The sequence below is a fragment of the Anser brachyrhynchus genome, assembly GCF_964034855.1.
Source record: "Anser brachyrhynchus genome assembly, chromosome: 18".
NCBI lineage: Eukaryota > Metazoa > Chordata > Aves > Anseriformes > Anatidae > Anser > Anser brachyrhynchus.
The window spans coordinates 6698852-6723742 of NC_137711.1; the positions used below are offsets into that span (position 1 = coordinate 6698852).

Consider the following 24891-nt stretch of genomic DNA (forward strand, 5'->3'; position numbering starts at 1 on the left):
CCGCCACTTTAAGCAGACGAACTAATAAAAACAGCTCCGCTGTTCACTCCACATGCCTGGGAGAAAGGAATCTGGAACGGTAGTAGCTTCAAAATACCATCAGAGGAAGCAACCACCCACAGTGTCTGGAGTCCCCTCATGCCTATCTGCTCCCTTCCCCTTGGTACCCACCACCCAAATCCGCCTCTTCTTCCACCCGCCTGCTGGGGGGGCAGAGGCCGGGAGCCCGCTGCCAGCTTTCCCCCGATCCCGAGAATTAAGGAGCTGATGCCTTTGTGGTGTTTGATGCCAGGAGCTTGCCCTGCCATCCATCCAGGCGGGATGGTCCCTGGTGCACGCACAGCCGGAGCCTGCACCAGCATCTCCTGGAGGCGCTCCTGGTGATGGCAAGGAGCTTTGACCACCCTCGGGCAACCCCAGCAAGGCGGTGGGCAACAGAGCCACCGCGGCTCCGCTGTCACCTTCCAGCCACTCAAAGGAGAAATATAAAGGAGAAGAGCTTTATAATTAAGCAGACGCACGGACACTTCCTCGCACGGCTCCACGAGCACCCAACAAGGGGCAGCGCACGAAGGCGAGGCGGGGCGGGCGATCCCACCGGCAGCACCGCAGAGAGCACTGCCGCTTAACGCGGGCTGAAAACCGAGGCTGGCAGCCAGCCTGCATTAGGCCGTCAGGGAGAAGGCGCTGGTTGGAAGGGACACATTTAGCACACCCGAGCGCCCCCGCCGCTCAGTCACTGAGGCATTAACGGCACGGGAGGACACGGGGACTTGGAGCTGGTCTGGCACGGGGCGCTGCAGGCAGCGGAGGAACGCCTCCGCACACAGCGGCGAGTGACTGTGCAAACAGAAAATGTGCCAGGATGGGGGAGAAGTAAACAAGGACGACTCCAGAAGCAAGGGAGTTCCCAGAAGAGGCTGGCGCAGGGACAGGGCTGGCTGTGGCTGGGAGGGAGAGCCCCGGCGCCCCGCGAGCAGCACCGTGCCGGCTGCCGTCGAGCACCAGAGGGCACGTAGCAAGGTTTTGCAGCATCTCGGCAACCAGGCTAATAAACTCTTCCCCCCAACGAACGATGCACCTGCAGGAACCCAGGAAACAGCCCGTCCCGTGCCCATGCAGCGTCTGTGGGGCTCGGGGCACGACGCGGTGCAGCAGCAGGGCAGCACCCAGGCATGCAGCCACAAAACCCGAGCGAGAGACCAGACCGCGGCTTCTGAAAGCAGAGCTCTTGTCATCCTTATAGAGACGTTTCCAGGTTGGCAACTTCTTTCCTTAATGACTACATACAGGGAAAAGCTCGCCTAGCTGACAAGCGGATGAGAGGCTGGAGCAGAGGCAGCCTCTTGCCTGCAAGGACCGAGATAATAGAGCGGAGGAATAGCCGGCGCTGTCTATTTTGGATTCAGCATGCTGCTGCTGGAGCGTTCACCAGGGAGGCGAAGGCATTTGTTACATCCTCCCCGGGGACCGCGCATTCAACAGACGCTCCTGCCTGCGGCTGCACCGACCCCGGCGGCTGCCACGTGGCAGGGGGCTCGGCATGGAGCCGAGCAGCCCTGGCACAGCCAGGATCACAAAAATTAGGGATGGGAAGGGACCTTGAGAGATGATCACCTCGTCCCACCCCCCGGGACTGCGGGAGGTCGCTGCCCGCGAGCTGGAAGCGCCGAGCCGGCTCACCTGCTCGTGGTACTCGATGCCCATGCTGAGCGTGTTGATGAGGATGGCCACCATGATCCCGCGCCCGAAATATTTGCTGTCCACGATCTTCCGGAAGGTCTCGCACACCACGCGCCAGAAGGCCAGCACCCTGCCAGCGCTCCTGGCCCGGGCCCTGCCGCGCTGGGGGTCCCGCTGGTCGCTGTAGTGGGCGTCCTGCGTGAACTCGTAGACCCCCTCCTCGCTGTCCGAGTCCGCCATCTCGTTGTCCGTCTGCTCGGCCTCGCTCGCCAGCGCCTTCAGGCAGTAGGGGCAGCCCTCGGGGTTGCAGGAGCCGCTGTCCAGCTTGGTGCAGGGGCTGGAGATCTTGCAGGAGCTCGGGCAGGGACCTGAAACGCCAACGGGGCAGGGGAGGGTGGGCTGTTAGGCAGGGTGGGAGGTGGTGAGAGCGGTCCCCTGTCCCTGATAGCAGCAAAAAATTGTCCTCAACACGACAGGTACTTGTGAAGGGGAAAAGGGCTCCCGAGCAGAGGCAGCTCTGGTGCCATCAGCACGTGTTAACATGAACCTGCCTGGCCGAAGCGCACCCCAGCCCTCGGTTAATGCAAGGAGCCATAGTCACCTGCACATCCAGCCCTTTTCTCACTCCTCACAGAGCATTTCCCAAAGGGTTAAAGATCCCCAAGCAAAGCTCCTGCTCCCTGAGCACCAGCTCCCCGCTCACTCCCCTCCTCGCTGCCCCCAGCACCCCCCCCAGCCCAGCACCCGTCTCCTTGCACCCTTGGCCGTGAAGGCCAAGAGAAATCAAGCAGCTCCTCCAGCCCTGGCACTCTCTGAGCTGCAATTAGCGGGAGCACCGCCGCCAGCAGCCTCCTTTCCCGCTCCTGCTGTTTGCTGATGCTCCAAAATCCCCAGCTTCCCCCCACGGCAGCTCCCAGCTGCCAGGTGGCTCCCCGGGGGACAGCAGCAGCGGGATATTCCCCCCATCACCAGCTGGCTGCTAGGGGGGAGGCGAGCTGCAAAGCTCCCGACTCCTGCACAGCACCACGAGCACAAGCCCAGCACCGCACAGCTCAGAGCCCTGCTCCAGGGGCTGGGGGATTTCGGCTCTTCCCTGTGCAGTTCCCACCTGGAAAGGTCGAAACCTGCAGTGTTGAAGGCCACCGTGGCAGGATGGGGATGCCATCTACTGCCTGGGAAAGCCTGGCCTGGAAATGCTGCCTGGAGGCCAAGAGGGTTTGAACGAGGTTGGCCCGAGCTCCCAAACCTCAGGATGTGGAAGGGGAAAGAGCGCCTTGCGGTGAAGGTATGAAACCCTCGCCTGGGGAGAGCTGCGTTCAGTTCCTGGCTCTGCTGCAGACTTCCTGAGCAAATCGCTCAGGGCGAATTTTTAATGCTCGGCATCTGCGAATGCCATTGAGAAGTCGTGAAACACAGACACCCCCTCGCCCCCAGCCTGGGGCCCTGGGGCGCTGCGGGGTCTGCTGAGCCTCAGCTCTCCTCGGTCCGGAGGCATCTGCACCCAAGGTTGGCACCGAGCGGGGGGCAAGCAGCCCCCACCAGCCCTTGACTTTTACTGAGGAAAGGACTTGGCTATTTTGAAGCAGCCAGGCTGGGCTCCAGCTCTGTGCAGTGTCCTTGAGCCAAGCTTGAGATGATTTGGGGAGTGCGGGGATCTGGGGAGTGCTCCCTCTAATCACAAAATAAATTGTATTTTGGGGGGAGATTTTGAAGGGGAAGAAAATGGGTTCATTGAAACCATTCATTTCCCTTGTTGTTTTTTTGTTCCCCACCCCCCAAGTACAAAGCCTGGACGTTTGAAATCTCTCTCTCTGTTCTGGCTGAGATGCTTTAGGTAGGTTGGAAGATTCCTGCTGGCCTCACCTGCAAATCCATCACCTTTATCCGTAACGTGGACCGAAAAGAACCCTGGAAAGACGTGGACGAAAGAGAAGGCAATCAGAAAAGAGCTCACGATTGTGCAAGGAAGCCCCACGCCGATGCCCAGCCCCGGCACTCACCCGTGCTCTGCGTCTCCAGCAGCTTGTGCATGGTGCTGTACGGCCCGGGCGGGATGTTCAGGCTGGTCAGCGTGCTGCTGCCGGCCCCCACCGCCGCCTCCCCCAGGCTCTTCTCCTTCAGCACCTCATGGGAGGTGCTGGGGTGCACCGTGGGGTACACCTTGCCGCCCCCCATGCCCCTGGGGACACCTTCTGGGCTCGGCAAGCCAAGAGCCGGCTGTGGGAGGGATGGCCGGCAGCGCAGCGGCTCCACGTGGCAGTCGGCGTGGTAGATGCTGTGCACGGACTCGGTGGTGCCGGGGGCGGCGCCGGGGTTCGGTGCCGACGGGGGCAGCATCAGCCGGTTGGTGCCGTTGTGGAGGGAGCTGGTGTCCACGTCGCTGATCTCCGGGCTGGCACGGGGCGCCCGCAGGTTGCCGTTGCCCAGGTGGTAGTGGTGGTGGTGGTGGTGGTGGTGGTGGATGAGGTGGTGCACCGAGGACCTTTTCCTGGCCCGGCGCTTGCCGGCGTGCCTGTCAGCCCTCGCCTTGCTGGTGGGGCTGGCAAGGAAGCCCATCCTCACGCCCGCCACCCTGTAGACCTCCACGAGCTGCTTGCTGCCTTTACGGGCAATGTAAACCAGGTACTTGAGGAGCTCGTCGTAGCAGCTGCCCGGCTCCGAAAAGCTGGCCAGGGTGCTGGCGTTGGACAGGTAGCGCACCCGCTGCTCCTTCATCAGCTGGCTCTCGCGCTGCTTCGTCTCCGAGAACTGCGTCGCTATCACCACGAGGCAGAGGTTGATCATGAAGAAGGAGCCCACCTAAGGGGACGGGAGCCATCAGAGCCCCATGTCCTCAGCTCTGCCCACCCCACGGCCCTTCCTCGCCCTACACCACCATGCAAGGAGCAGGGGGCAAACCCCATCTGGCCCTGGTGTCACCCATTGAGGTCCACCAGCCAGACCTCGTGTCCCCCATCAAGGACCACCAGCCAGGACCACAGCACGCCTGACTCATCCTCCAAGACAAGCCCCCCCATGTCCCTACCCCGGGGACTCCCACGCCAGGGCTCCACAGAGGACGTCAGAGATCAAAGGCAGGAGGAGATTATTTTGACAAAAAGCTTTTGCTCTTTTAAGACCGTGTTTTTCTCTCTCCGCAGACAGCAGTTGTAATTATCGCAATTAGTGGCATTACGATGAATGCGCTGAGCCCTCCTGATAGGAGCGATTTTTCTGGCAGTGTGTGGGTAGCTTGCGAGCAGATCCCTTTCCCCTGCTAACGGGATTTGCGGGTTACTGTTACGCAAGGGCAGCAGCAGTCTGCATCCACAGCTTTGAGATTTTATTTCCAACCAGGGTTTTCACGAGGTCCTGCTTTCCGCAGATGCCAGCCTGGATCACAAGGAATTTCTGATATGCTAATGGGCTGCCACAAAGCGCTAGCAGTGCCCGCACGGCACCCGGGAAAGCACTGTTTGTCCTTCCTCTCTGCTGTTTTGGGGACGCAGAGAGCAAGGGACTGCTTCTTTTTTTGGGGAAAGCTAATAGATGAACCAGAAAAAGCATCATGGGCTAAACAGCCTCCTACCTTCTCATCAGGGTTTGAGTCCTGGTTTGATGAGGACCAGAAATCCCCACAATGGTCTAATGGAGGATGTGCAGCTATTTTGCTGGATTGAGTCCAATTAGACAGGAAGAAAGGGATTCATCTCACTTATCTCAGCTACATCTGAGTGAGGCACCTAATGATCCTTTAGAGTCAGGAGAGGAATAGGCACATCAAGTCTGCAATGCATCTAATTTATTTTGAATGTCTACCTCAGGAGCAGATGAATCAGCCCCTTAAAGCACCTATTTTTCTCCCTTGACGATAAAGGGAGTCTAGACAATGAGCTCCTCCACTCGCGGGAGACACCGCCGCTCGCGTAGATGAAGCCCATGGTGGAGCCCACCCCTCCGAAACTCTTTGTTGGCTCCTTTGTGGGTGGTCTCGGCTGACGCTGGAAAGCGTGGGTGGGCTGTGGGCAGTCATCCCTTCCCTCCTTTCTTCCTCTGCTCTCTGAAGTTTGGGGCTGTTTCCCTAAACGTCCCCTCTGCACCGAGGCCCAGCCAGCTGGGCTCTTCGGTACGGGGGAACCTCTGGGTAGCCTCCTCCCTTCCACGGCTCAAGACCTGATCGGGGAAATTTCCCTGCTTTTAAACCTGAACTCAAGGAGGCAGCTAAGGGAGAGGACCTCAGAGGACAAGGAGAGAAGTAGGAGAAGCAACAGCAGTGTAACTACCATAGCTTACGCGCACCTTCCCTTTGCAGCACAACGCAGTGCCGTGCCGAAGCTGCATGTCCTGCGGCAGGCTGGTTTCTGCTACGTGGGACCAGCCTCACACCCCGTGCTATCCGCCTGCTCCTCTCGGCCACTCCACCCCCTCCACAACACCTGGAGAACCCCCCGTCCCCGCGAGGCCACTCACGATGATCAGGAGGATGAAGTAGATGAAGTTGTAGAAGGAGTGCGCGTCCATGACGAAGTACATGATGTCCACCCAGCCTTCCAGCGTGATGACCTGGCAGAGGCAGGAAGGGAAAACCAACCCGGCGAGGCTCCGTTACAGCACCAAGAGAACAAGCAACATTTCTCCTGCCTGGGCCAATTCCGACACCCCATAGCCGGTCTGGGTGCAGTACGGGACACCGAAGAAGCAAATCCCGCTCCCACCGGTGCTGACAGCCACAGTACTGGTGGCCCACAGCGAGGGCTGGATCCAGCCCTTCTTTTCCAGCTGGATGTAAGGCCAACTCTACACTTTGCAGAGACAACAGCAGGCTCTAGGCTCTGCTCTACATCAGCACGGTCCTCCTGCACCTACACAGCACTTGGGACCAGGCTTTTGTCCGCGGAACCATTATCAAAGCAAGCATTAAGCTGTCTCCCTGCCATTTCGAGCATCCTTGTGCTACTACAGAAGTGCTTGCTGGTGCACCACAGCCCTGGGAATGGGGTTGCACAGCCCCACGACATCTGGGGAGGCACCACCAGCCGTCCCACCCCTGCCCCGTGACGGTTTGCACGCCAGGCTCACCTGAAAGATGGCGATCCAGGCGTAGCCGATGTTGTCGAAGTTGATGGCACCCTTGAAGGGGTTGTGCTCCCCAGCTGAGCAGTTGGTGTAATACTGGTTCCAGTTGACACAGGACGTGTTGGTGGTGTCGTTGTAGGAGTAGTAATCCAGGGTGCACTCGAGGCCCTCCTCCCTGCGCGTCGGGATGCTGCGGCAGTAGCGCATCCCGTTCTCGCGGGGCTGGGAGCAGATGAAGGGGTTCTCGTCCTCGTTCTCTGTCTGGTAGTACCGCTCCAAATCCACCGCGTAGGGGCTGAAAGGGGCCAGACAGGGCTGGGGTTTGCACAGGGACTGCAGGCAGTCTGGCGTGGTAACAAACGTGACGACAACGAAGTGACATCTTTTATTCTGCATCGTAAAGGGATTTTTGATTGATTGTTTGCTTAAATCCCCTTGGGCTTCCTGCAGCCCCCCTGGGGGTAGTGATGTCCCTGTTGGGGCTTAGGGAAACTGAGGCAGTGCACTCAGTCACTCAGCGTGTCGCTGGCGGGGCTGGGACCCCTGATCCCTGCCCCGTACAAACTCTTCATCAATAGAAGGAGGGGGAAACAGATGGAAATAGAGGAATAGAAAAAGAAATCAGACAAGAAGTGGAAGAGGTTGGTCAGACTGGTGAAGCACTGCTGTGTCGTGGCTTTGGAACGACCCCTCTGATGGCATTACGAAGAGTCTCTCCATCTGGAAGACCAACGGCTTTGACCTGGGGCACTAAGAGCAGGGTTTAGCCTAGCAGCACTTCTCTGAACCCTCTTTGCTGCACTAAGACGGAAATTGGCCACTTTAAGCTCCTGTATCTCCTGTCCTAGTGATGCTGAGCACGGCTTAGGGAGACTCTATGAACAAGGACCTCCCAGGCCTTCCTAAAACCAGAGGCGCGGCCTCCATCTACAATTCAGTGCCTGTTCAGCCCATAGATAAGCTATAAATTCCCTCTGAGGGTGGCCTTACCACAGCAAGCACGGCAAAAACACTCAGAGAGATGAAAGAAGCCATGGCCAGCCAGAAACTGGCTGCTTCCAGAGCAAGAAGCTGCCTCCTTAATGCTGCCAGTACTCCCACTAAAGCTCACAAAGATACTTTTAAGCCTAGTTCAGCCCGGTTAAATCCTGCAGAATTGCCTCTAATACCCTTCAGAGCTTATCAAAACCCCTGGAATTCTGGCTCAATTAAGCGGCACCCAAACCTGTAGCTCGGTTGGATTTACCCAAGGGTGAAGGAGTCCCCCTGCCCTAATGCCATTTACTTAGCGGGGTCCTGCCCTGGTAATGGCTCCCCTGATTTCCCCTGGGGGGCACAGCCTGCAGGGGGTGGCAGACGGTTGGGGGATATGTGGGAGAGGCTAAGAGGTGCCTCGTGCCAGCTCCGGGCTTGAGAGCCCATCATTATCGTCGGGTGTGCAAAGGGAGAGCCTCTGCTTTACGCACTCGTGCATCCCAGTGTGGATCCAGCTGGATCAGCACCAGGGAGGCTGCGTTTGGAGGCGAAGCACCAAGAGGTGACATTTTTGGAGCTGTTTTGCATCTGAGAAGCCCTAATTACAGCCCCAAAGGCTGCCAGGCTGGGATGCTCCTCGCAGTGCTGGGCTCCCGGCACTATTTGCAGCTCGGTTGCTGTATGTGAAGACAACCAAATCACCGAGCGCAAATCTGGGGGCTGGGATCTGTGAAAAATTAGCACTTTTAGGCAGGGACTGTCTCCTGCTCCGAGACTAAGAAGTGTCTAGCATCATGAAGTGCGTGCCCAGCTCCCTCAGCCTCCCCTGCGGTTCAGGTGGGACCACAAATGCCATACCAGTAAGCACTCCCAGCTGCCGAACGGGATTCAGGTCTCAGCATCCTGACGAATGCAGAAAAGGTCACACGTTAACGATATGCTGAATTTAGAAAGCCTCAGCTCTTAAGCCTGGTTGCTTTCTTGGAGGCTCTTATCAATCACAGAGGCTTCCCAGCGCCGGCTGAGGGCTAAGGGCAGCACTGCGGGATGCGAATGGCAAATTGCTGCAGCTGGCCCGGCTCCATCCATGTGCACCATGGCAGGAGCCGTGGTGGCATTTCGGAGCTGGGACCGTGCACGGAGGACCGGGGCTTTCTGCTGGACAGCCCCAACGCTCCCCCACGCTCCAGCCATGGACACGGCCACAGGACTCACATGCTGAAGTTCTCGGGGAGGAAGCAGCGATTCCTGAGCAAACCCGCCCAGAGCTGGACTCCCACGATGCCGAAGATGAAGAAGACGAAGAAGCAGAGGAGGAGGACGTTCCCCAGCATGGGCAGCGTGTCCAGGAGCAGCGTCACCAGGATGCGCATACCTGGGGGGAGGAGGAAGCACTCACCGAAGAGGGAAAATCTGCACTGAATTTTCTCCTTTCATCCATGGCCTCCTGATCTTTTCCTTTTCCCCTCCATCTATACCCTTCCTTCCCCTCTGCTCCCCTCATCCCCCACATGCTGCAGGCCCCCCCCGGCCCCACCACCCACCCCGGGTACCCCCGCCCAGCCTGGCCCCACTCCCGGGCACACAGCCCACCTTCCCCTCTCCTCTCCCTTCCTCCACTCCCCGTCCCGATTCCTCTTTTCCTCTCAAAGTTTTCTGCCAATTACCAGCCCCTTTCCTTCCCCAAGATCCAACTCTGACACCTCCCTTGCTCAGCCCTATTGCTTTCCCCACTCAGGCTGTATTAAAATTCCCTTCCCTTCCTAACTCCTCTCGTCTACCCTAAATCCCCTCTTTTCCTTCAAACACTGGATTTTCTCTGGCAGTTTATTCTCACGAGCTCAGGAACAGCCAGTTCTGTAACAAAGACAAATTGATGGTGACTTCAACTTGACATTTACACACAAAAAAATTGATTTTATCTGACATCTCTGTAATATTCTGCTCATCTCTCTCTCTCCTTCCTTCCCCATCTTCTGCATTCTCTCACTCGCTTACATTGATTTTCATTTAAAGGAACCCTTACTATTGCTTCCTTTACTTCGATACTTCAAGAAGCTTTTTGATGCTGTCGTCTCCTCCATCAGGTTTTTCCTTTTACTCCTCTGCTGGGGAGCAACCACCATGAGTCAACTCCTAATTAACTGGAGTGACTTTCCGTGGTTGCTGCATTTATCATCATACAAAACTCTCCACCTTCTTTCCCCACCTTATATTTCTATCCCATCATAACTACGTTGCACAGGAGCCAAGATGAATTACCCGGGATTTGAAAACGCATTAAGTGAGTTACATCCCCAGTCAGACGGTGGCAGATAAATTCAGCCATCCGTCAGTTCAGCAGCGGGGAAAAAAACCCATCACAGAGAGGATTCGGAGGGCACAGTAACGTCTGAACCAGCAGCAGCAAGCCAGGTTCAGAGTCGGGACCAGAAAAATAAACAGAGCCCAGGCACTCCCAGCACGGAGCTGGAGCTGACCAGTGCTCATGGAGGCACAGGGGCTCACGCCTGGAGGCAATTTGGCTAAAACAACGCTGCATCCAGCACCCAGGGCTGCAGGAGCAGGAGGAGGACACCTCTAACAGCCATACCCACACCTAGCACACCCCATCCTTGCAGCCTCAGGGGGGCACAGGGCTCACTGGCTCTCTCCCACAGCACAGCAGGAAATCTGGGGAATAGGACGGGGTTTGGGGGTTTGCAATGGCCAAGGCAGCTCCGAGCGGCGGGCTGGGCTGCCTGCTGCGATGCTGGAGCTGGCAACTCTCTCTCCGAGAGGAAGATCTTGCAATGTTTCCTGGTGCTCCCCGGGTACTTCACAAGCCTCAGAGCATCACTGCACTCACATGAGGCTGTGAATCCCCCAGCAGCAGGACTCACTTTGCTTCCCAGGGAGAAAAAGGCTTGGATGAATTATTTCGCATTAAAACCAGTACCTCGATTCTCAGGGCAGGTGAGGGATCTTCTCTAGGGTGAAACCAGCAGGCAGAACTGCACGTGGCCATCAGTTCGAGAGTGGGCTATGCTAAATTTACAAAAACGGGGGCTCTTTTATGCTGTGGTTGGAGTACTCGGATGGGCACCCAGGCAGCTCTGCAGGCAAGGTTTGCTGCACAGACCAGCTGTGGGGAGTGGAGCAAGAGATGCTGCTCGAGGAGGCTCCTCGGTGCCTCCCAGGGGCTGCCTCCAGGCATGACACGATTTCTGTGTCCCAGCTTCTCCAGGAAAGAACTGGGGAGTGCAGGGAGGGCTTGGATCCCTCTGCCCACGCTGCATGGGAAAGGCTGCTGGCTCCCCACCACCTGCATCCCTTCACCTTCGCAGCCTCCTAAGGCCCTCTTCAGATGAGAAAGAAAGGAGTCTGAACACAGCCCTGGGACAGACATCTTGTCTGGTGGCACCCAAGGGCACGGACAAGAATATTGTTTGAAATAGGAAAGTGCCAGGCACTGGAAACCCAGGAACGGTGGTAGGACCTAGAACCACCAGGGCCTGGGCGAACGTTTGATGGAAGATGGGAAGCATCAGTGTTTGTTCTCCCAACTTTGGGGTACGGATATAAAAAAATTATAAGGGAAGAGCAAAAATCCAACTTACTGGGGACTCTGTTAATGGCCCTGAGCGGCCGCAGGACGCGCACGGTGCGCACGGCCGAGAAGCTGACGTTCTGCAGGTCCAGCGAGTACTCCAGCATCCTGCAAGGCAGACAGGGACGAGTGTCAAGGGTCTTCGGGATTATCAAACGCTGCAAATCAAACTGTATGCCAACTGCTCACTGAAGGCATTTGACTGTGTCTCTCCCCTCCGAAAGGTTTACCAGAGGAATTCATTAAGGGTTGTTTGCAGATCAGAATAAAGTCAATGAGCGCACGCAGCCAGATCTCTCACCTCTCTCTCATCTGCTCTGGTTACTGCTTCTGCACAGGATCCAGGGCAGAAGCTTCTCAAAGTCCCTGCTCACTGCAGGAGGGAAATTGCCAGACACAGCCCTGTTTATAATGACTGATTGCTCCCATTTTACAGCTCAGCACAACGAGGCGCCACCTTCACCTGACTTCGCCCAAGGCTGCAGTTCTCCTGTGAGAGACCCTGGGGCTGCCCAGCACCATCTCATCCTGCTCACAACACCTTTGCTCAAGCACAGCGGGGCCACCAGCTATGTCACTGCTGGGATTTGGCCCTCGTCCTGGAGGAAAGCACGAGAGACCTGCCGAAAAGCATCTCTGAAGAGGCAGAGCCAGGCAAACGCGACGACAGAACCGCGAGGCTCCCTGCACAGCCGGGCTCCTGCTGCTGCAGGCAACCACAGGATATTAATCTCTTCCGAAAATTATCAAGTTCCATCTTGAAGCGAGTTGGGTGGTTCCCTCCCTCCAGCTTTGATGGTTAGCAGCCTAATTTCCAGCCTCAATTTATTCAGGGCGAGCTCACATGCATTTGCTCTTACGCCAGCGCTGCCTTTTAAGTTGCTCCTGGAGCCGTTCTGTGTCGCCGGTGTTTACCCACCCGACGTATTGACAGAGCACAAAGCACATCTCCCAGCCTTGATTCTGCAAAGCCAAACAAAGCGAGCTCTCCCAGCCCCGTCTCACAGACAGGCTCTCTGCTCCCAGCCGTCTCCACGCCTGTCCCAGCCCGAATTACCCTCACCTGCTCAGACACCGGCTGCTGGAGGAGGCGTTGCTGGTGCCTTGCTCAAAGGTATGTGGTGCTGCCCCATCCCTCCCTGCTGGAGATGAGCTCTTGGTGTGATCCCCAAACCCTATGGCTCCACGCCTGACGCAGTGATACCTAACCCCATTTCTCTTTGTAGGCTCCAACAACGATGACTACCAAACCATAGCTAACACCAAAGCAGCCTCAATAAATTCTTCTGTGTCCTAGCCAGGAGCACCACATGCAGCCACCAGAGGTTTGTCCTCGTCCTCTGGCTAGGCAGGACAGTGGCAGGGCCACGGGGGCACGTCTGAGCTCATGCAAGGTCAGCCCCCCTCTGCAGGGCACGGCACTGACCCTATCCTGGAGCTGTGTCCCCACCAGGGAGAGCCACCAAAGCTTCCCCAGCCTCTAACAGCTCTAAAATACCCCTCGGTGTTTGGAAATAAGATTTTCATATGGTTTGCAGGATTCTGGTAAAAAGCCCATGTCGAACATACTGCTTTTCTTTCATCCATAATTAAAACAGAGGCGAACAGCAAAATTCAGAGCAGCACATGATTATTTGCACCAAGACAAATCGTTTTCTGATTAACGACAGCTCCAGACTCACTCCCAGAGATGAGCGTGCTTGTAATCTGCAAAGGGCATGTTGTAGAGCGCGGTTTGATTTAACGTACTAAAAAACAATTATAATGTCAAATTAAAAAAAAAAAAAAAAAGGATCCCACTACCTTGAGCAAAGAGCTCAATACCAGGACCAGGAGCAGGTGGGTGCGGGGGTACAGTCACTGAAGGGCATCACCAGCGAGCACCCACCAGCTCAGAGGTCTCCTCCCACGCGCAGGAGGGATCAATCCAGTCCCTGGCCAGCAAAGCTCCCCAGGGAGAGCAAACGTCAGGGTGCTGAGCACCAGGGAGGTGACAGGAGCATTTACCAGCCCGTATCGCATCGGCGCACTGAGAATCCATGGTGTAAAAAGCCCACGACAAAGCTTCAGCCCGAACGTCATTTCTGCTCAAATGTGAAAGCACGACGCCTGTCAAAGCCTCTGCTGTGGTCCCGAGTGCCCAGCGAAGTTAAAAGTTCAGAAAAATGCTCGGCATTAAGCAGGGTGGATCCGCATCAGATGCTGAGACTCATCAGAGCGCTCGGCAGCCGCCGGTCGCCGGAGTTATTCAGAAAGAAAGAGGAAACATTTCGGAAACATTTTGGACTTTCTAAGAATACAAGCAGAGCATCTGCAAAGCCAGACGTTCGATGAGCTGCTGGGGGGATGCATGAAAAGGGCTGATGAAGCCTTTGGCAAGCACTCCTCCCAGAGGGAAAGGTCCTGGGGCTCGCAGCAGGACAGACAGACAGACAGACAGACGGGGCACACGAGGGACGGCTCCGGACAGAGCAGGCAGCAGGAGCCTGTTCCCGTCCTGCCTGGGGATGGCCTGGCAGCTCGCTGGGCCGTGTCTGATCTAAATGAGATGGAGCCGTGCCCGCGGCCGTGAGCTCTCCGCAGGGAGCCCCCGCAGTGCCCTGGGTGGCCGCATCCTGCCTCCCCGCCACCCACAGCGCGGGGACAGCCGAGGACCTGGGGACGCGACGCAGGCAGGGACGTGACCGAAGTGACCAAAGCAGCGTGGTGACAGCCCCCACCTGCACTGGAGCCATGTCCCCAAGAGCTGCTCCCCCCCGCCATGGAGCTGCCGGGACGCAGATTTACGCAGCGCTAGGAGCTCTCCAACCCCAGGCACACAGACGCCCCTTATCTACAAAGCGCAGCAATCGGTGGATGATATTAAGCCATCAGCGCTGGGAAAGACAAAGGCGAATTATTTAGGCGGTGCCGTATCTGTAGAAAGCCGGGATGAAATTTCCTCCCGGCCCTCGCAGGCTTCGCCGTGCTCTGCTTTTCGCTCAGGCGTTGCTTTCTGAGCCTCGCAAGTCTCACCGCATCCGTGGGCGTTGTTAATTTGAAAAATTTCCATTTTATTCCAGCCCGACGGAATAAAAATAAAAGTGGTGGAGGTAGTGTGAGCCCCTGGATCCGGCTGTGCAGAGGCACCGTGAGTCCCAGCCAGGACACCTGAAAAACGGGGCTTTTGGAGCAGCAGCAAGTTCAGCTGAAGCTGAAAAACTGGGAGAAATGAGATTTCTCTCAAAAAAAAAAAAAGTCCTAAAACTTCCCAAAAATACCCCTTTTTGCAGGTAGGTTTGAGTCAGCTGGGCTGCGAGGGCGGCTGCTGAGGGCTTGCTGCAAACAGCAGCCTCCCTGCGCCGAGGCTGCTCCGCCTGGGAGGCTGCGGGAGGCTGGCAGGGAGCGGTGCCCGAGGCGTTCACCGAAAGCACCCCATGGCCAAGCTGGGACCCCCGTGGGGACACCCGGAGGTTTGGGGTCACGGCTGGTGGCTTGGCTTGGCTCTGTCACCGCTGCCCCCCGGGGACGAGGCAGGAGGCTCCCCGCGGCCGGCCAGCAGCACCGGTGTTGCTGAGGGCCGGGCACGGCCTCTGCTGCAGTCGGCGGGGAGGGCGGCTGCACATCGGGTAATTGCGTGTGCAAATCGCCCGCTCACACGCACAATTACCCGACCGCTCACACGCACAATTACCCGACCGCTCACACGCACAATTACCCGACCACCAGCAATGCGCAGCCACAGTCCCGGGGTGCTGCTTCAAGGTGCCCCAAGGCGCTGGAGACCGCTATGAGCAAACAGAGGGGGCACGAAAAAGTAGATTTCACCCGCACCTTTCTATTATTTTTTTTTAAGGGATGAAGGGGAAAGAGGAGCCTTTGCCCAGTGTCACACCGGGAGGCTGCAGCCGGGGGTCCCACACCCCGTGCCTTGCCTTTCCTCCCCGTGCCCACCCCATTTGCTGACGCAGCCCTGGGTGCCTCGTGCGGCTGCAGCGCGGTTCGGAGAAGCCCTGCCTGCCTCTGAAGCACAGAGGCACCGAGAGATGGAGGCCACGGGCTGGGAACATCACCCACAGCACGCAGCCAGAGCGCTGCTTTGGGTACCACGGACATGGGATTGATGCTCCCCGCAGCGACCCACCTGGCAGAATTGTCTCCGTGCCCAATTTCTGGCTAAAGAGCTTTTCAGAAACTGTCCTGTGCTTTTGTTTTAGGTGGAGCGAGGGAAGGTGGTGTGTCTTGCTCTCTGCTATCCATGAACATGCCAAGGCTTTCTGCAGCATATCTCAGCCCTGAAACTCAGCACTTGGAAAACAGGAGGGAGCAAGACATCCTTAAGAGTTGTTTTTGAAAGCTTCGGTGGAGCTAACCTTTTAATACTGCCTTCAGCACAGGGAGAACAAAAAAAAAAAAAACAAAAAACAAACATTACAAGAAGCGTTCAGGAAGCAAAGGGAAAAAGAAATGGTATGTCTGCTTCAAAAGCAAGCGGGCTGCCAGCCACCTCCAGCCCCAGCTCCTCCTGAACTGTAAGCAAAATATTCCAGAAGTGTTTAACTTTGTCAGAAAGTCCTCTAGGAGGCCCGTCACCGCTCCAAGGAGCAAGGCACAAACGGGACACTTGGCCAAACAACTGACTGAGCCCGGAGGAACAGCAGAGCCGCACAACTCAAACACAGGATGATGCACAGCCCTGCTCGCGGGGGGGCAGGAAGGCAGACGCCGACCCAGAGCCCCAGAGGAGCCCTGCCCGACCCTGCCTGGAGAAGGCAGAGAGGAGCCCTGGAGGCACCAAATCCTCACCTGATGCAAGCCCCCCTCCTGAGGAAAGGACCAACCCGCGGGGTTTTGCTGCTTTTTGTTTGGTTTGATGAGGCTAGCTTACAGCACAGCTCGATCTGCGGGGCTGCAGAGGCACAGGGAAGCCCTTGTCTGGCCAAAGCCAAACCCTGCAGGCTGGGGGTCCGGCCAGGGAGCAGGCAGCACGATCAGTGCCTTGTGCTCCTCGGCTTTCCTCAGCTCCCGGTGCCCTGCTCAGGGCAGAGCACAGCCGTGGGTCCCCAGGGGGCCAGGAGCACCAGCACCCCACGGCCACACTTTGCCAGCTGAGCTTGCAAGAGATCCCGCATATTTCTGGGCGTAAACAAGCATCCGTCCTTGGCACCTCCGCGTCTTATGCCGCAAGAGGTCGAAATCCCATCGAGCCGCCCTCAGAGGGAGCGAGCCGGCACGCAGCGCCTGGTAACCTTCAAGTGCTCCTTGAAAAAGCAAACTCCCCAAATCCTCTCCTTCAAAATAAAGGAACTTAATTATGCTATTCGTCACTTTTTTTTTTTTCCTTTTCCCCACGCAGCTCCGTAACCTACAGCCAAAGCTACGCTTCACCAAGCAGAGTTTTGTCTGTGTAGCGCTCCCCTCATCTGCAGCAAGTTTTGCTGTAATTACAGAGATGTGTTGCAGACATTACACTCTCTACAATTAGTGCTAATTGCATTACATTGTCACAAAGAAGTCATTTATTCTCCATGAGCTCATGAGATTGGTCTGGACAGTTTAACAGAGCTGAGAAGTACTTAACGGCATGCCACGCAAGTGGCCAGCGCAGCACCGCCCAGCGGCACTGCCTTTGGGGCAAATACGCAAGAAATTGGTTCCTCTGCGACCACAGCCCCCGGCAGGGCCAGAAACTTCTCAAGGAGGAGGGAGGGTGAAATGGTTGAAATGCCATTTTTTTTTTCCTTTTTCTGGAAGCAAGCCTCTCCTAGGCTGGTCGCGGTTATGAAGGGTTTCCGCGGGAGGTCTGCCCGCAGGGAGGAAGGCAGTGGGCAGGCAGAAGCGGGGCTGTTGTGCTGCCGGCGCTTTGCCTCCTCCTCTGCAAGGAGGTTCAGGGGCTGGGGGAGATTTGGGGCAGGCTCCGAGGGGCGAAAGGCTGCGTGAAGCCCTGACATGAGACCCATGTTAAAACCCCACTCGCTTTATGGGGTACCTAACGAATCCAGAGCGGATCGGAGCATTGCCCTGGCAGTCGCTCTCCTCCACAGCTCAGCTCTGAAAAATTCCCCGATTTCCCCCCAAGCCCGTTTCCTGGGATGCCCCAAGCACATCACCTGCACTGTGCTCCCCTTCGCCTTACTGGGCTGGGACCTGCCCCCGGCGTGCCTTTTGGTTTTGTCCTTAAGGTGTTTTCTACCTACACCTTCAGTCCGGGCTCTGGTCCCCTGATGTCCCCTGCTATGGCAGTGGCCCGGTCCCGTGGCTGTCCCCGGCACTCAGCACCGCAGGCGGACAGCGAGGGGTCCCCCGGGACAGCAGCGCTGCTGGAGAAGGAGACAGAGGGGCCAGGAAGAAAGGAGAGGCTGGGGGAGAGCAGCGGGACAAGCGGCCGCAGAAAAACAACACGTGCCACCGGAGGAGAGGCTCTGCCTTCGCCTGTACAGCCAGTTCGATCCTTTGTCAGCTGAATTGCTTGTGACGGGGCCCAGATGGGAACAGCTCGAGCACACAAAGGAAAGACCGATCATTTAGCGGGAGGCAAAGCTGACCTGGCAGGAGGCACCAAGGCGGGCAGGCTGCGAGGCCGCACAACCGCTGGAGCCAATGAAGCCGCCGCGCCCTGGGGGATGCGGGTGCCCGTACCCACACCCAGGGCTCCATGGGGGAAAGGAGCTAAATCCAGACACCCATTCAGGTGCAGAAGGCAGGTGGGCAGTTTGACACTTGCTGAAGCACATTGCAGCTATGTAGGAATTAGGGCAGCCTGTAGGAACACCAGCAGACACCCCCCATGATGGGGGCCCCATCACGGGCACCGATATATAACCCTGGCTCCAAACACCAGACAAGCTAAACAGGATGGGAGAGGCTGGGGGGGCAGTGCAGCACCCCCCCTGCTCAGCAGAGCTGGAGGCAGCCCAGCACCCCGAAACACACCACCCCCAAAGCACATCACACTCAGGTCCCCTTCCTCATCACGCTCAATTCTGCTACAAGAAACAACAAAGAACTAAAGAAGAATCTGGGATCTTTCGGCCCCTGCAGCAACGAGTTCCTAGGGGCGCACTGGGCGACCTGCCGCCTCCTTACTGGTTGTACTGGGCCACCTTCGCGGTGCCCCCAGCTCCCCGCGGGGGCGCGTACCAGGGGCTGTAAGGGAAGCCCGCAGACACGTCGCCCCGTACGGCAGACGGCAGGCGCCCCGCTGACACCCTCGCCTGGGAAACGGCCCAGCCTGGAGGGGCCCCGCTCCTTTCCAGGAAAATCCAGTAAATTTGATCTGCAGCTCTATCAAAAGCGGGAGGGGGAAAAAAAAAAAAAAAAGAAAAAGCGCCGTTTTCCCAAAAGGTCTCCGGGCTCTCAGAGGAGGGAGGGGAGGCGAGGGCCGGTGAGCAAATCCCGTGCCAAAGAAACTCAGCGCCCTGGCCGGGGGCCAGGCACTTTTCATGTGGATTTGCAGCCCCAGCCAGGAGATTCTCGGGTGCTGGAGGAGCCTTAACTCAAACCAGGTGCCTCGGAAAGGAAAACGCTCAAAAAGGCAAACTTGGTTGCTTTCCCTCAAAAACAACAAAGAGGGCAATCACGCACATTTCACTGAAATATCCTCCCTGGAAGGCAGTTCTCCACGCTTCAAACGATCTGCTGAACCACCCCCCCCTGTCGGGCAGCCCGCATGAAACCCAAGCCCCCGGCGCTGCGGAGCCGAGCCCAGCGCCAGGCGGGGTGGCCGCGCGGCACGGGACACGCATGGGCTGGCCAAAAACTGCAGCACACGGCTCCTGCTGCATCCCCAGCAGCGCTTGTGAGCCAGACATCACCAGTACGCCGTCATCACCACCACCAGGCACTGGAAATCTCTCTCATGGGTGACGGAGACAACCAACAGGTCCCCCTCCGGGCTGGTATCCCTGCTACAGGAGAGGGTAACGGCCTCACGTTGCACCAGGGGAGGTTTGGAGGGGATATCAGGGAGGATTTCTTCATGGAGAGGGTGGTTGGGAAGGGGTTGCCCAGGAGAACGGTGGTGTCGCCATCCCTGGAGGTATTTGAGATGTGTGGACGTGGCTTAGGGACATGGTTTAGTAGTGGACTTGGTAGTGTTAGGTCAATGGTTGGACTCGGTGATTTTAATGGTATTGTCCAACCTAAGAGATTGTAGGGCTCTAGGATAGGTGGCGCTGACAGCCCTGATGCACAAGAGCCTGCAGGACCCTGGCACTCTCCACCCAGAGCTCCCCTTCCCCAGCCCAGGCGCAAGAGACACGAAGCCCACGCGGACAGGGGGCACCCGGCGCGCCCGACTCACCCCGCGATGACGATGAAGAAGTCCAGGCGGTTCCACGTGTCTCCCAGGTAGCATTTCTTCCCGAAAATCCCCAGCGCGATCATCTTGACTATCATTTCCACGGCAAAAAAGGCAAAGATGAAATCGTCGAAGCTCTGCCAAAGGAAAGGGAGCGGGATGAAAAGGGAGCGGGACGAAGGGCACATGCCCCCGCTGCCGGCCACTGCAGCTTTTTGCTGGGCAGGGAAGGGTCCCGCAGCCCTCCCACCCCAAAGCCACGTGTACCCGGCCGTACCTGCAGGATGCGGCAGCGCGGCGAGTCGCAGGCGATGTCCTCGCAGGGGTGGAACATGCCCAGCGTCACGCAGTTGAGCAGGATCACCAGCATGCTCACCCGCTCGAACCAGCTGCAAGGAGCGCGGTCAAGGAAGCAACGGTGCCAAGCACAAGCCCCCCGCATCCCCTCACCCCCAGGGCTTCTGCACCCCGGTCCAGTGTCCCCAGTTTAATGGACAGGGAAAAGGAGGGGGGCGATGCCAGCAGGACCCCAGGGTGCTTTGTCCCATCCGGGACACCCCACGTGCTGTCATCTTACAGCTGCCTCTCCTCGCCCTGCTGCTCCCCACGTTCGTGCACTTAAATACCACAAGTTTTCCATAAAATTACTCTCAAACTTTTAAATATCCCTTCCTTAACCCTTCTTCCCTCACCTTCATTTGGCACCGAGCACAAGGAAACACCCAAACGCAGTACACCGGCAGTCACCACTGAACCAAAAAGATAATCCTTGTCTTTCCAGCAAGGCGCATGCCAAGAGCTGCTTCCTATGGGTCAGATTTTGGGGTTTTGCACGGAGACCCTGCTGACTGTTCGGTACCCGAGTGGCAAACAGGTGGTGTGTTTTCCCCATGGTGACATCAGTGGCCATGGCTAATGTGAAAAACACTATAAAATTAAAGTTGCATGCCGAGACTGCTGAGTGCTGATATGATGGATTAAAAAATTAAATTAAAAGAATGATATAAACTTTTAGAAAAAAACACATCATTAATTTCCTCTCCTGGCATTTCACAGAAAAGCACTTTAACAACATTACAATTTTCTATTAACTATGTCACAGCTTATCCCAGGGGCGTTTCCCTGAAGCCAGTGATTGAACTTTTCATTCCCACTCCAAATTAAGACTGTCAAAAACATTAACCGGCCGCCTAAAAGGCTTAGGGCCGCCGTGAGGCCCCGCAGAGCCCATCCCCTGCCCAAACGCTGCCTCTCAGAGCAACGCTGAAGATCTGGGCTGCCGGGACAGGCTTTGAGCACTTGCTTGGATGGAACAAAGTGCGTTGCTGCAGCAAATCCTCCCAGGGAAGCTTCGAGCCTGGTACTGAATCTCCGCATCCTTCTTCCAGCCAACTCCTGGCTGCCAAGGGCACAAGGACACGAAACCAAGGAGCTGTCACCACCGGGGTTATCCGCCAGCACGAGGGCTTCCAGCTTTGGGCAGGACGCTTTGGGTCTGGTTGCATTCAGGAATATTTTAAGCCTTGACCTCCAGCCTCAAGGGGAAAGGCAGAGCACCTCGAGCAGGTGCCCCAACCCAGGCCCGGTGTTGGGGACGTCCTTGCCCGGTGGCTGCAGGGTCTTCTACAGGGCTGAAGCCTGGAAAAGTAAATTCGGAGGGGAAAGGCTGGGCTGGAAGCTCCTGGCCCCTGCTCTGTGCTTGCCTTTGGGCTGGATCGAGCCGTCCTTTAGGCAGCTCCTCTCTGCACCTTCTCCACCTTGTAGTTAGAGGTTTGTGTCTCATTTGGGGGGTAACAAGGATGCCACGCTGCAGCTGGTGGCCGTGCTGGGCACAAAGACCCGGAGGTGACCCTGGGACACATGTCCTGCAAGGCCGAGCAGCCCTGGCATGAGGCAAGCAGCGTTCGGGGAGCCGCCAGCAGCTCGGCGCCTGCACCCAAACGAGCGCAGCCCCCGCCAGACGAGAGCTTTCACTGCGACGCGGAGCCGGGCGGTGTTTTGGAGCCCGTGCTGACGCTTTATCAGGCTGGAGAAGGAAAAGGTGCAGGGGAATCAGCAGGTGCCTGCCCGCCAGGGCGCGGGGCCGGAGCACGCGGCGCCGCAGGACGACCCCGCTCCGATTCCTGCGAAATCACACAGGGCTGAGTCACCGCCCAGTCCCTGGCAATCTGGATCCTTTAATCTGAAGAAGTGTTTACAAGATATCGGAATAGAAATTCCGACTGTCAGGTCGCGGCTACGGGCTGGAATATTTATCCCAAATATAGCCCTGCGGGGGCACGCGCAGAGGGCACGCTGCAGGAGGGGGCAGGAGGCTCCGGCAGCAGCCGCGCCAGATCCGCGGGCGTTCCCCGGCCTGGGGGGGCTTGGAAAGCATCCACAGCTCTGCCAGTGATGAACTGCAAAGCCCTCGAGAAAATAAGGAATTTAAAAAAAAAAAAAAAAAGCCTGTAAGATCCCAAATTGGTGACAGAATGAGTGTGCGTCTGACAAGGGCTGCGCGAAATATTCAAGGCGGGAGCGAGGAAGCTCAGAAGGAGCCCACTTGGTCGGATGGGAACCCGACGAGACAGACGGACAGATGGAAGCTTCCCCAGCCAGGCAAATCCTTGCAAATAAATTCTTTCACGGTGGCAGAAGACAGGCCTGGTTCTCCCCGCGTGGCCGAAATGAGAACACGACCTGGGTGCACGCCCGGTCCCCGTGTTCGCTGCCACGATGGGTGCCCCGGCGCTGGGAACAAGCACCCCTCGGGTGGAAAAACAGCCTGGGGAGAGAGGGGCCGGGAGCAGGATAGGATTTCATCTGCTGCTGGCATTTTTCTTCGCCTGGCTCCGACCGCAGACCCACTTATCAGCACATCGCTCCCTCAGGCAAACACGTTTTCAGTCCAATATAACGCTTCTCCCTGATTAAATATCCCCGGGGCAGGGCCGGCACAGGAGCCCGCTGGTGCACAGGGGGATATGTTAATGTGCAGCTCATAGATCAGAAGGTTGGGGGTTATTTTATTTTTTTCCTTTTTTTTTTTCTTCCAGCTGAATGAAACTTCAAGCTCTTTCTTCTGCTAATGGGATTTTCAGAGCCACACAAAGTGCTGATGGCTACGGCTTTGTACCTACTGTTGTTTGAGGGAGAGGCTGACAAAGGAGAACTTCAATTAGCAGCAGCAGAAGGTGCTTTATTGAATACTGCTTTCTGCTGCTGCCTTGGCAGCGAAGGGGCAAAGCCGAGCGGGGAGCACAGGGCTTGGGAAGCCCCGCACAGACCCCACCGCTCCTCGCCACGCCGTGTGGCACCGCATCAGGACCGCATCCTGCCCCAAGGCACTGCTGGTGCCGAGCTGGCCCTGCGGTGGCCATGCCCTCCTGGTGCAGGGAACCCGTGCCACACGGGCACAACCAACGCTCAGAATGGTCCTCTCCATGCCACGGGATGCTGGAGAGCCCCCACTTTCGGGGTCGCCTGCTCACCCCAAGCCATTCTTAAAACCCCACAATTTTACCATGGGCCTGGTCAGAGCTGAAACGCACACAGGTGCTCCGTTTCCAGAAAGATCCAGCAAGACTTTCGCTATGACCTCTCTCTTAAAATTTAAATAATGAAAAGCACAAGACAAAAAAAAAGAAAAAAACAGAAGCTGAGCTAGGAAAGGAGCCTCCGCCCTGAACGAACGCCCTCAAACGCCTCCCCCCGGCGCCACCTGCGTGCGCACGGCTGAGCACGACCTCCCGTAATTAAGAGGCAAGAACCTGGGATTCAATTAGCCAGCGCTACCCAGCTTAATATAATCAAAAGAGAAAGATATTGCATTATGCTTGCTATGATTCGGTTGCAGAAGTTTGGATCAAATTCGCCAGCAAGGGAATTAAAAGGGACGATGCTGCTGGAGGGCAGCGGCAGCCGCAGGCACGCTCCTTGGCTCGGGGATGGGGAAGGCAACACCAGGACATTTCCTGGGCATTTCCCTCATGCCCTGCAAAGTTTTTGCTCTCTGGGACGGCTGCTGCTGTTTGACAAACCTGCAGAAAGTGCTGGCGAGGCCTGGAAATTTTTGTGCAAATGTATGCGAAAATTGGGTTGAAATGACAGCCTTCCCCTGCAGTGCCACCGAGTCCCACCAGCTTAGGAGCGACGCCGGGATAAGCCGCAGACGTTAATGAGAACGGAGTTTTAGGCTACGTTCCTATCATCAATTCCAGAAATAGCCCCTTTGACAAGAGCATAATGGGACTTCCAGGGTCTGGCCTTTGGGGGAGAGGGAGGCGGCAGCCACCAAAATCCTAAAACATTAATTCAGGCCGCTCACGAGGGAAGTGAAAAGCCCTCGGAATTAATCTGAGGATGGAAATAAAAACCCCTTCCCAGCTCTGCTGCCGACCACCCGGGCCACCAGGAGAAGGCTCCAAATGTCACGCCCGGTGGAAAGGTTGTAGGATTCCTGCCGCAATCCTACCCCAACCGGCACAATTAATTGGGGTTTATTTCATTTTTTAACAATATTCCTTCAAAATTGAGGCCAGCAGCCACGTCGTGCTTCCAGCACATGCAAGAGACACCGCAACCCCTGGGAGCTCTCCAAACGCTGCAGTGCCACCCCAAAAGCATGGCCACGGCCTGGGGACAGGCAAGGACACATGAAGTGGTGGCAGGGGTGGCCTCTGGGGACATTGTCCAGCCTCCCGTGCTCCCCCCTTGCTCTGGAGCTCTTTCAGACACTTCCCTTGCGGCACGGCTGGCCCTGTGAGGTTGTTTTAATTCATGCAGCTTCGCAATTAGACCTGGGAAACCCAAACAGGGCAATTATTCATGCCACAGGGTTTGAAATTTCATTTTATTTATTTTCCCTTGCAGCCGTCGCAGGTGCTGCACCCGCGGCACCCCCTGCACCACAGCCACACCGAGTCCCCAAGGCAGCCAAAATCCCGCAAAGTGCCCCAAAACGCCACTGGCACCCATCAGAGCGCAGGGGGGCGTTCATCGCCGCTCGGCGGGGAAGCAAAACTCTTTAATAGAGGAAAATAGGAACTTCTGGGATTACTCATCTTAATCGCCTTTTCATTTTCTCCTAAAGATTTCAAAATTGTGCTGCCAGAGGTGCTCAGGGGAGCCTTCCCCCTGCCTGGGGGACGCAGCCACTGCTCCAGAGCAGCGTGGCGCCTGCTCAGGTGATGGAGTGAAAAGGGGTGCTGTATTCAGAGGGGCTGAAGCTCGATAAAAGAGATGTTTTGTCAGAAAAAGAAAAAAAAAATCCTGACAAGGCTCTTGTTTGCCTGATTGTTTCAGAATTGTTTCCCCTTTGCCTTTTAGA

At 56.9% G+C, this 24891-nt stretch overlaps 1 protein-coding gene across 1 annotated transcript in view; it reads right to left on the reverse strand.

Annotated features, from left to right (window-relative positions):
* CACNA1G (calcium voltage-gated channel subunit alpha1 G) overlaps positions 1-24891 on the reverse strand; it is a 133366-nt gene that overhangs the window by 79198 nt on the left and 29277 nt on the right. The window contains 9 exon segments of the mRNA XM_080560363.1: positions 1684-2051; positions 3547-3591; positions 3684-4482; positions 6133-6225; positions 6742-7033; positions 8929-9088; positions 11313-11410; positions 19584-19717; positions 19858-19969. Of these exon segments, the coding sequence (XP_080416489.1) occupies positions 1684-2051; positions 3547-3591; positions 3684-4482; positions 6133-6225; positions 6742-7033; positions 8929-9088; positions 11313-11410; positions 19584-19717; positions 19858-19969 (2101 nt within the window).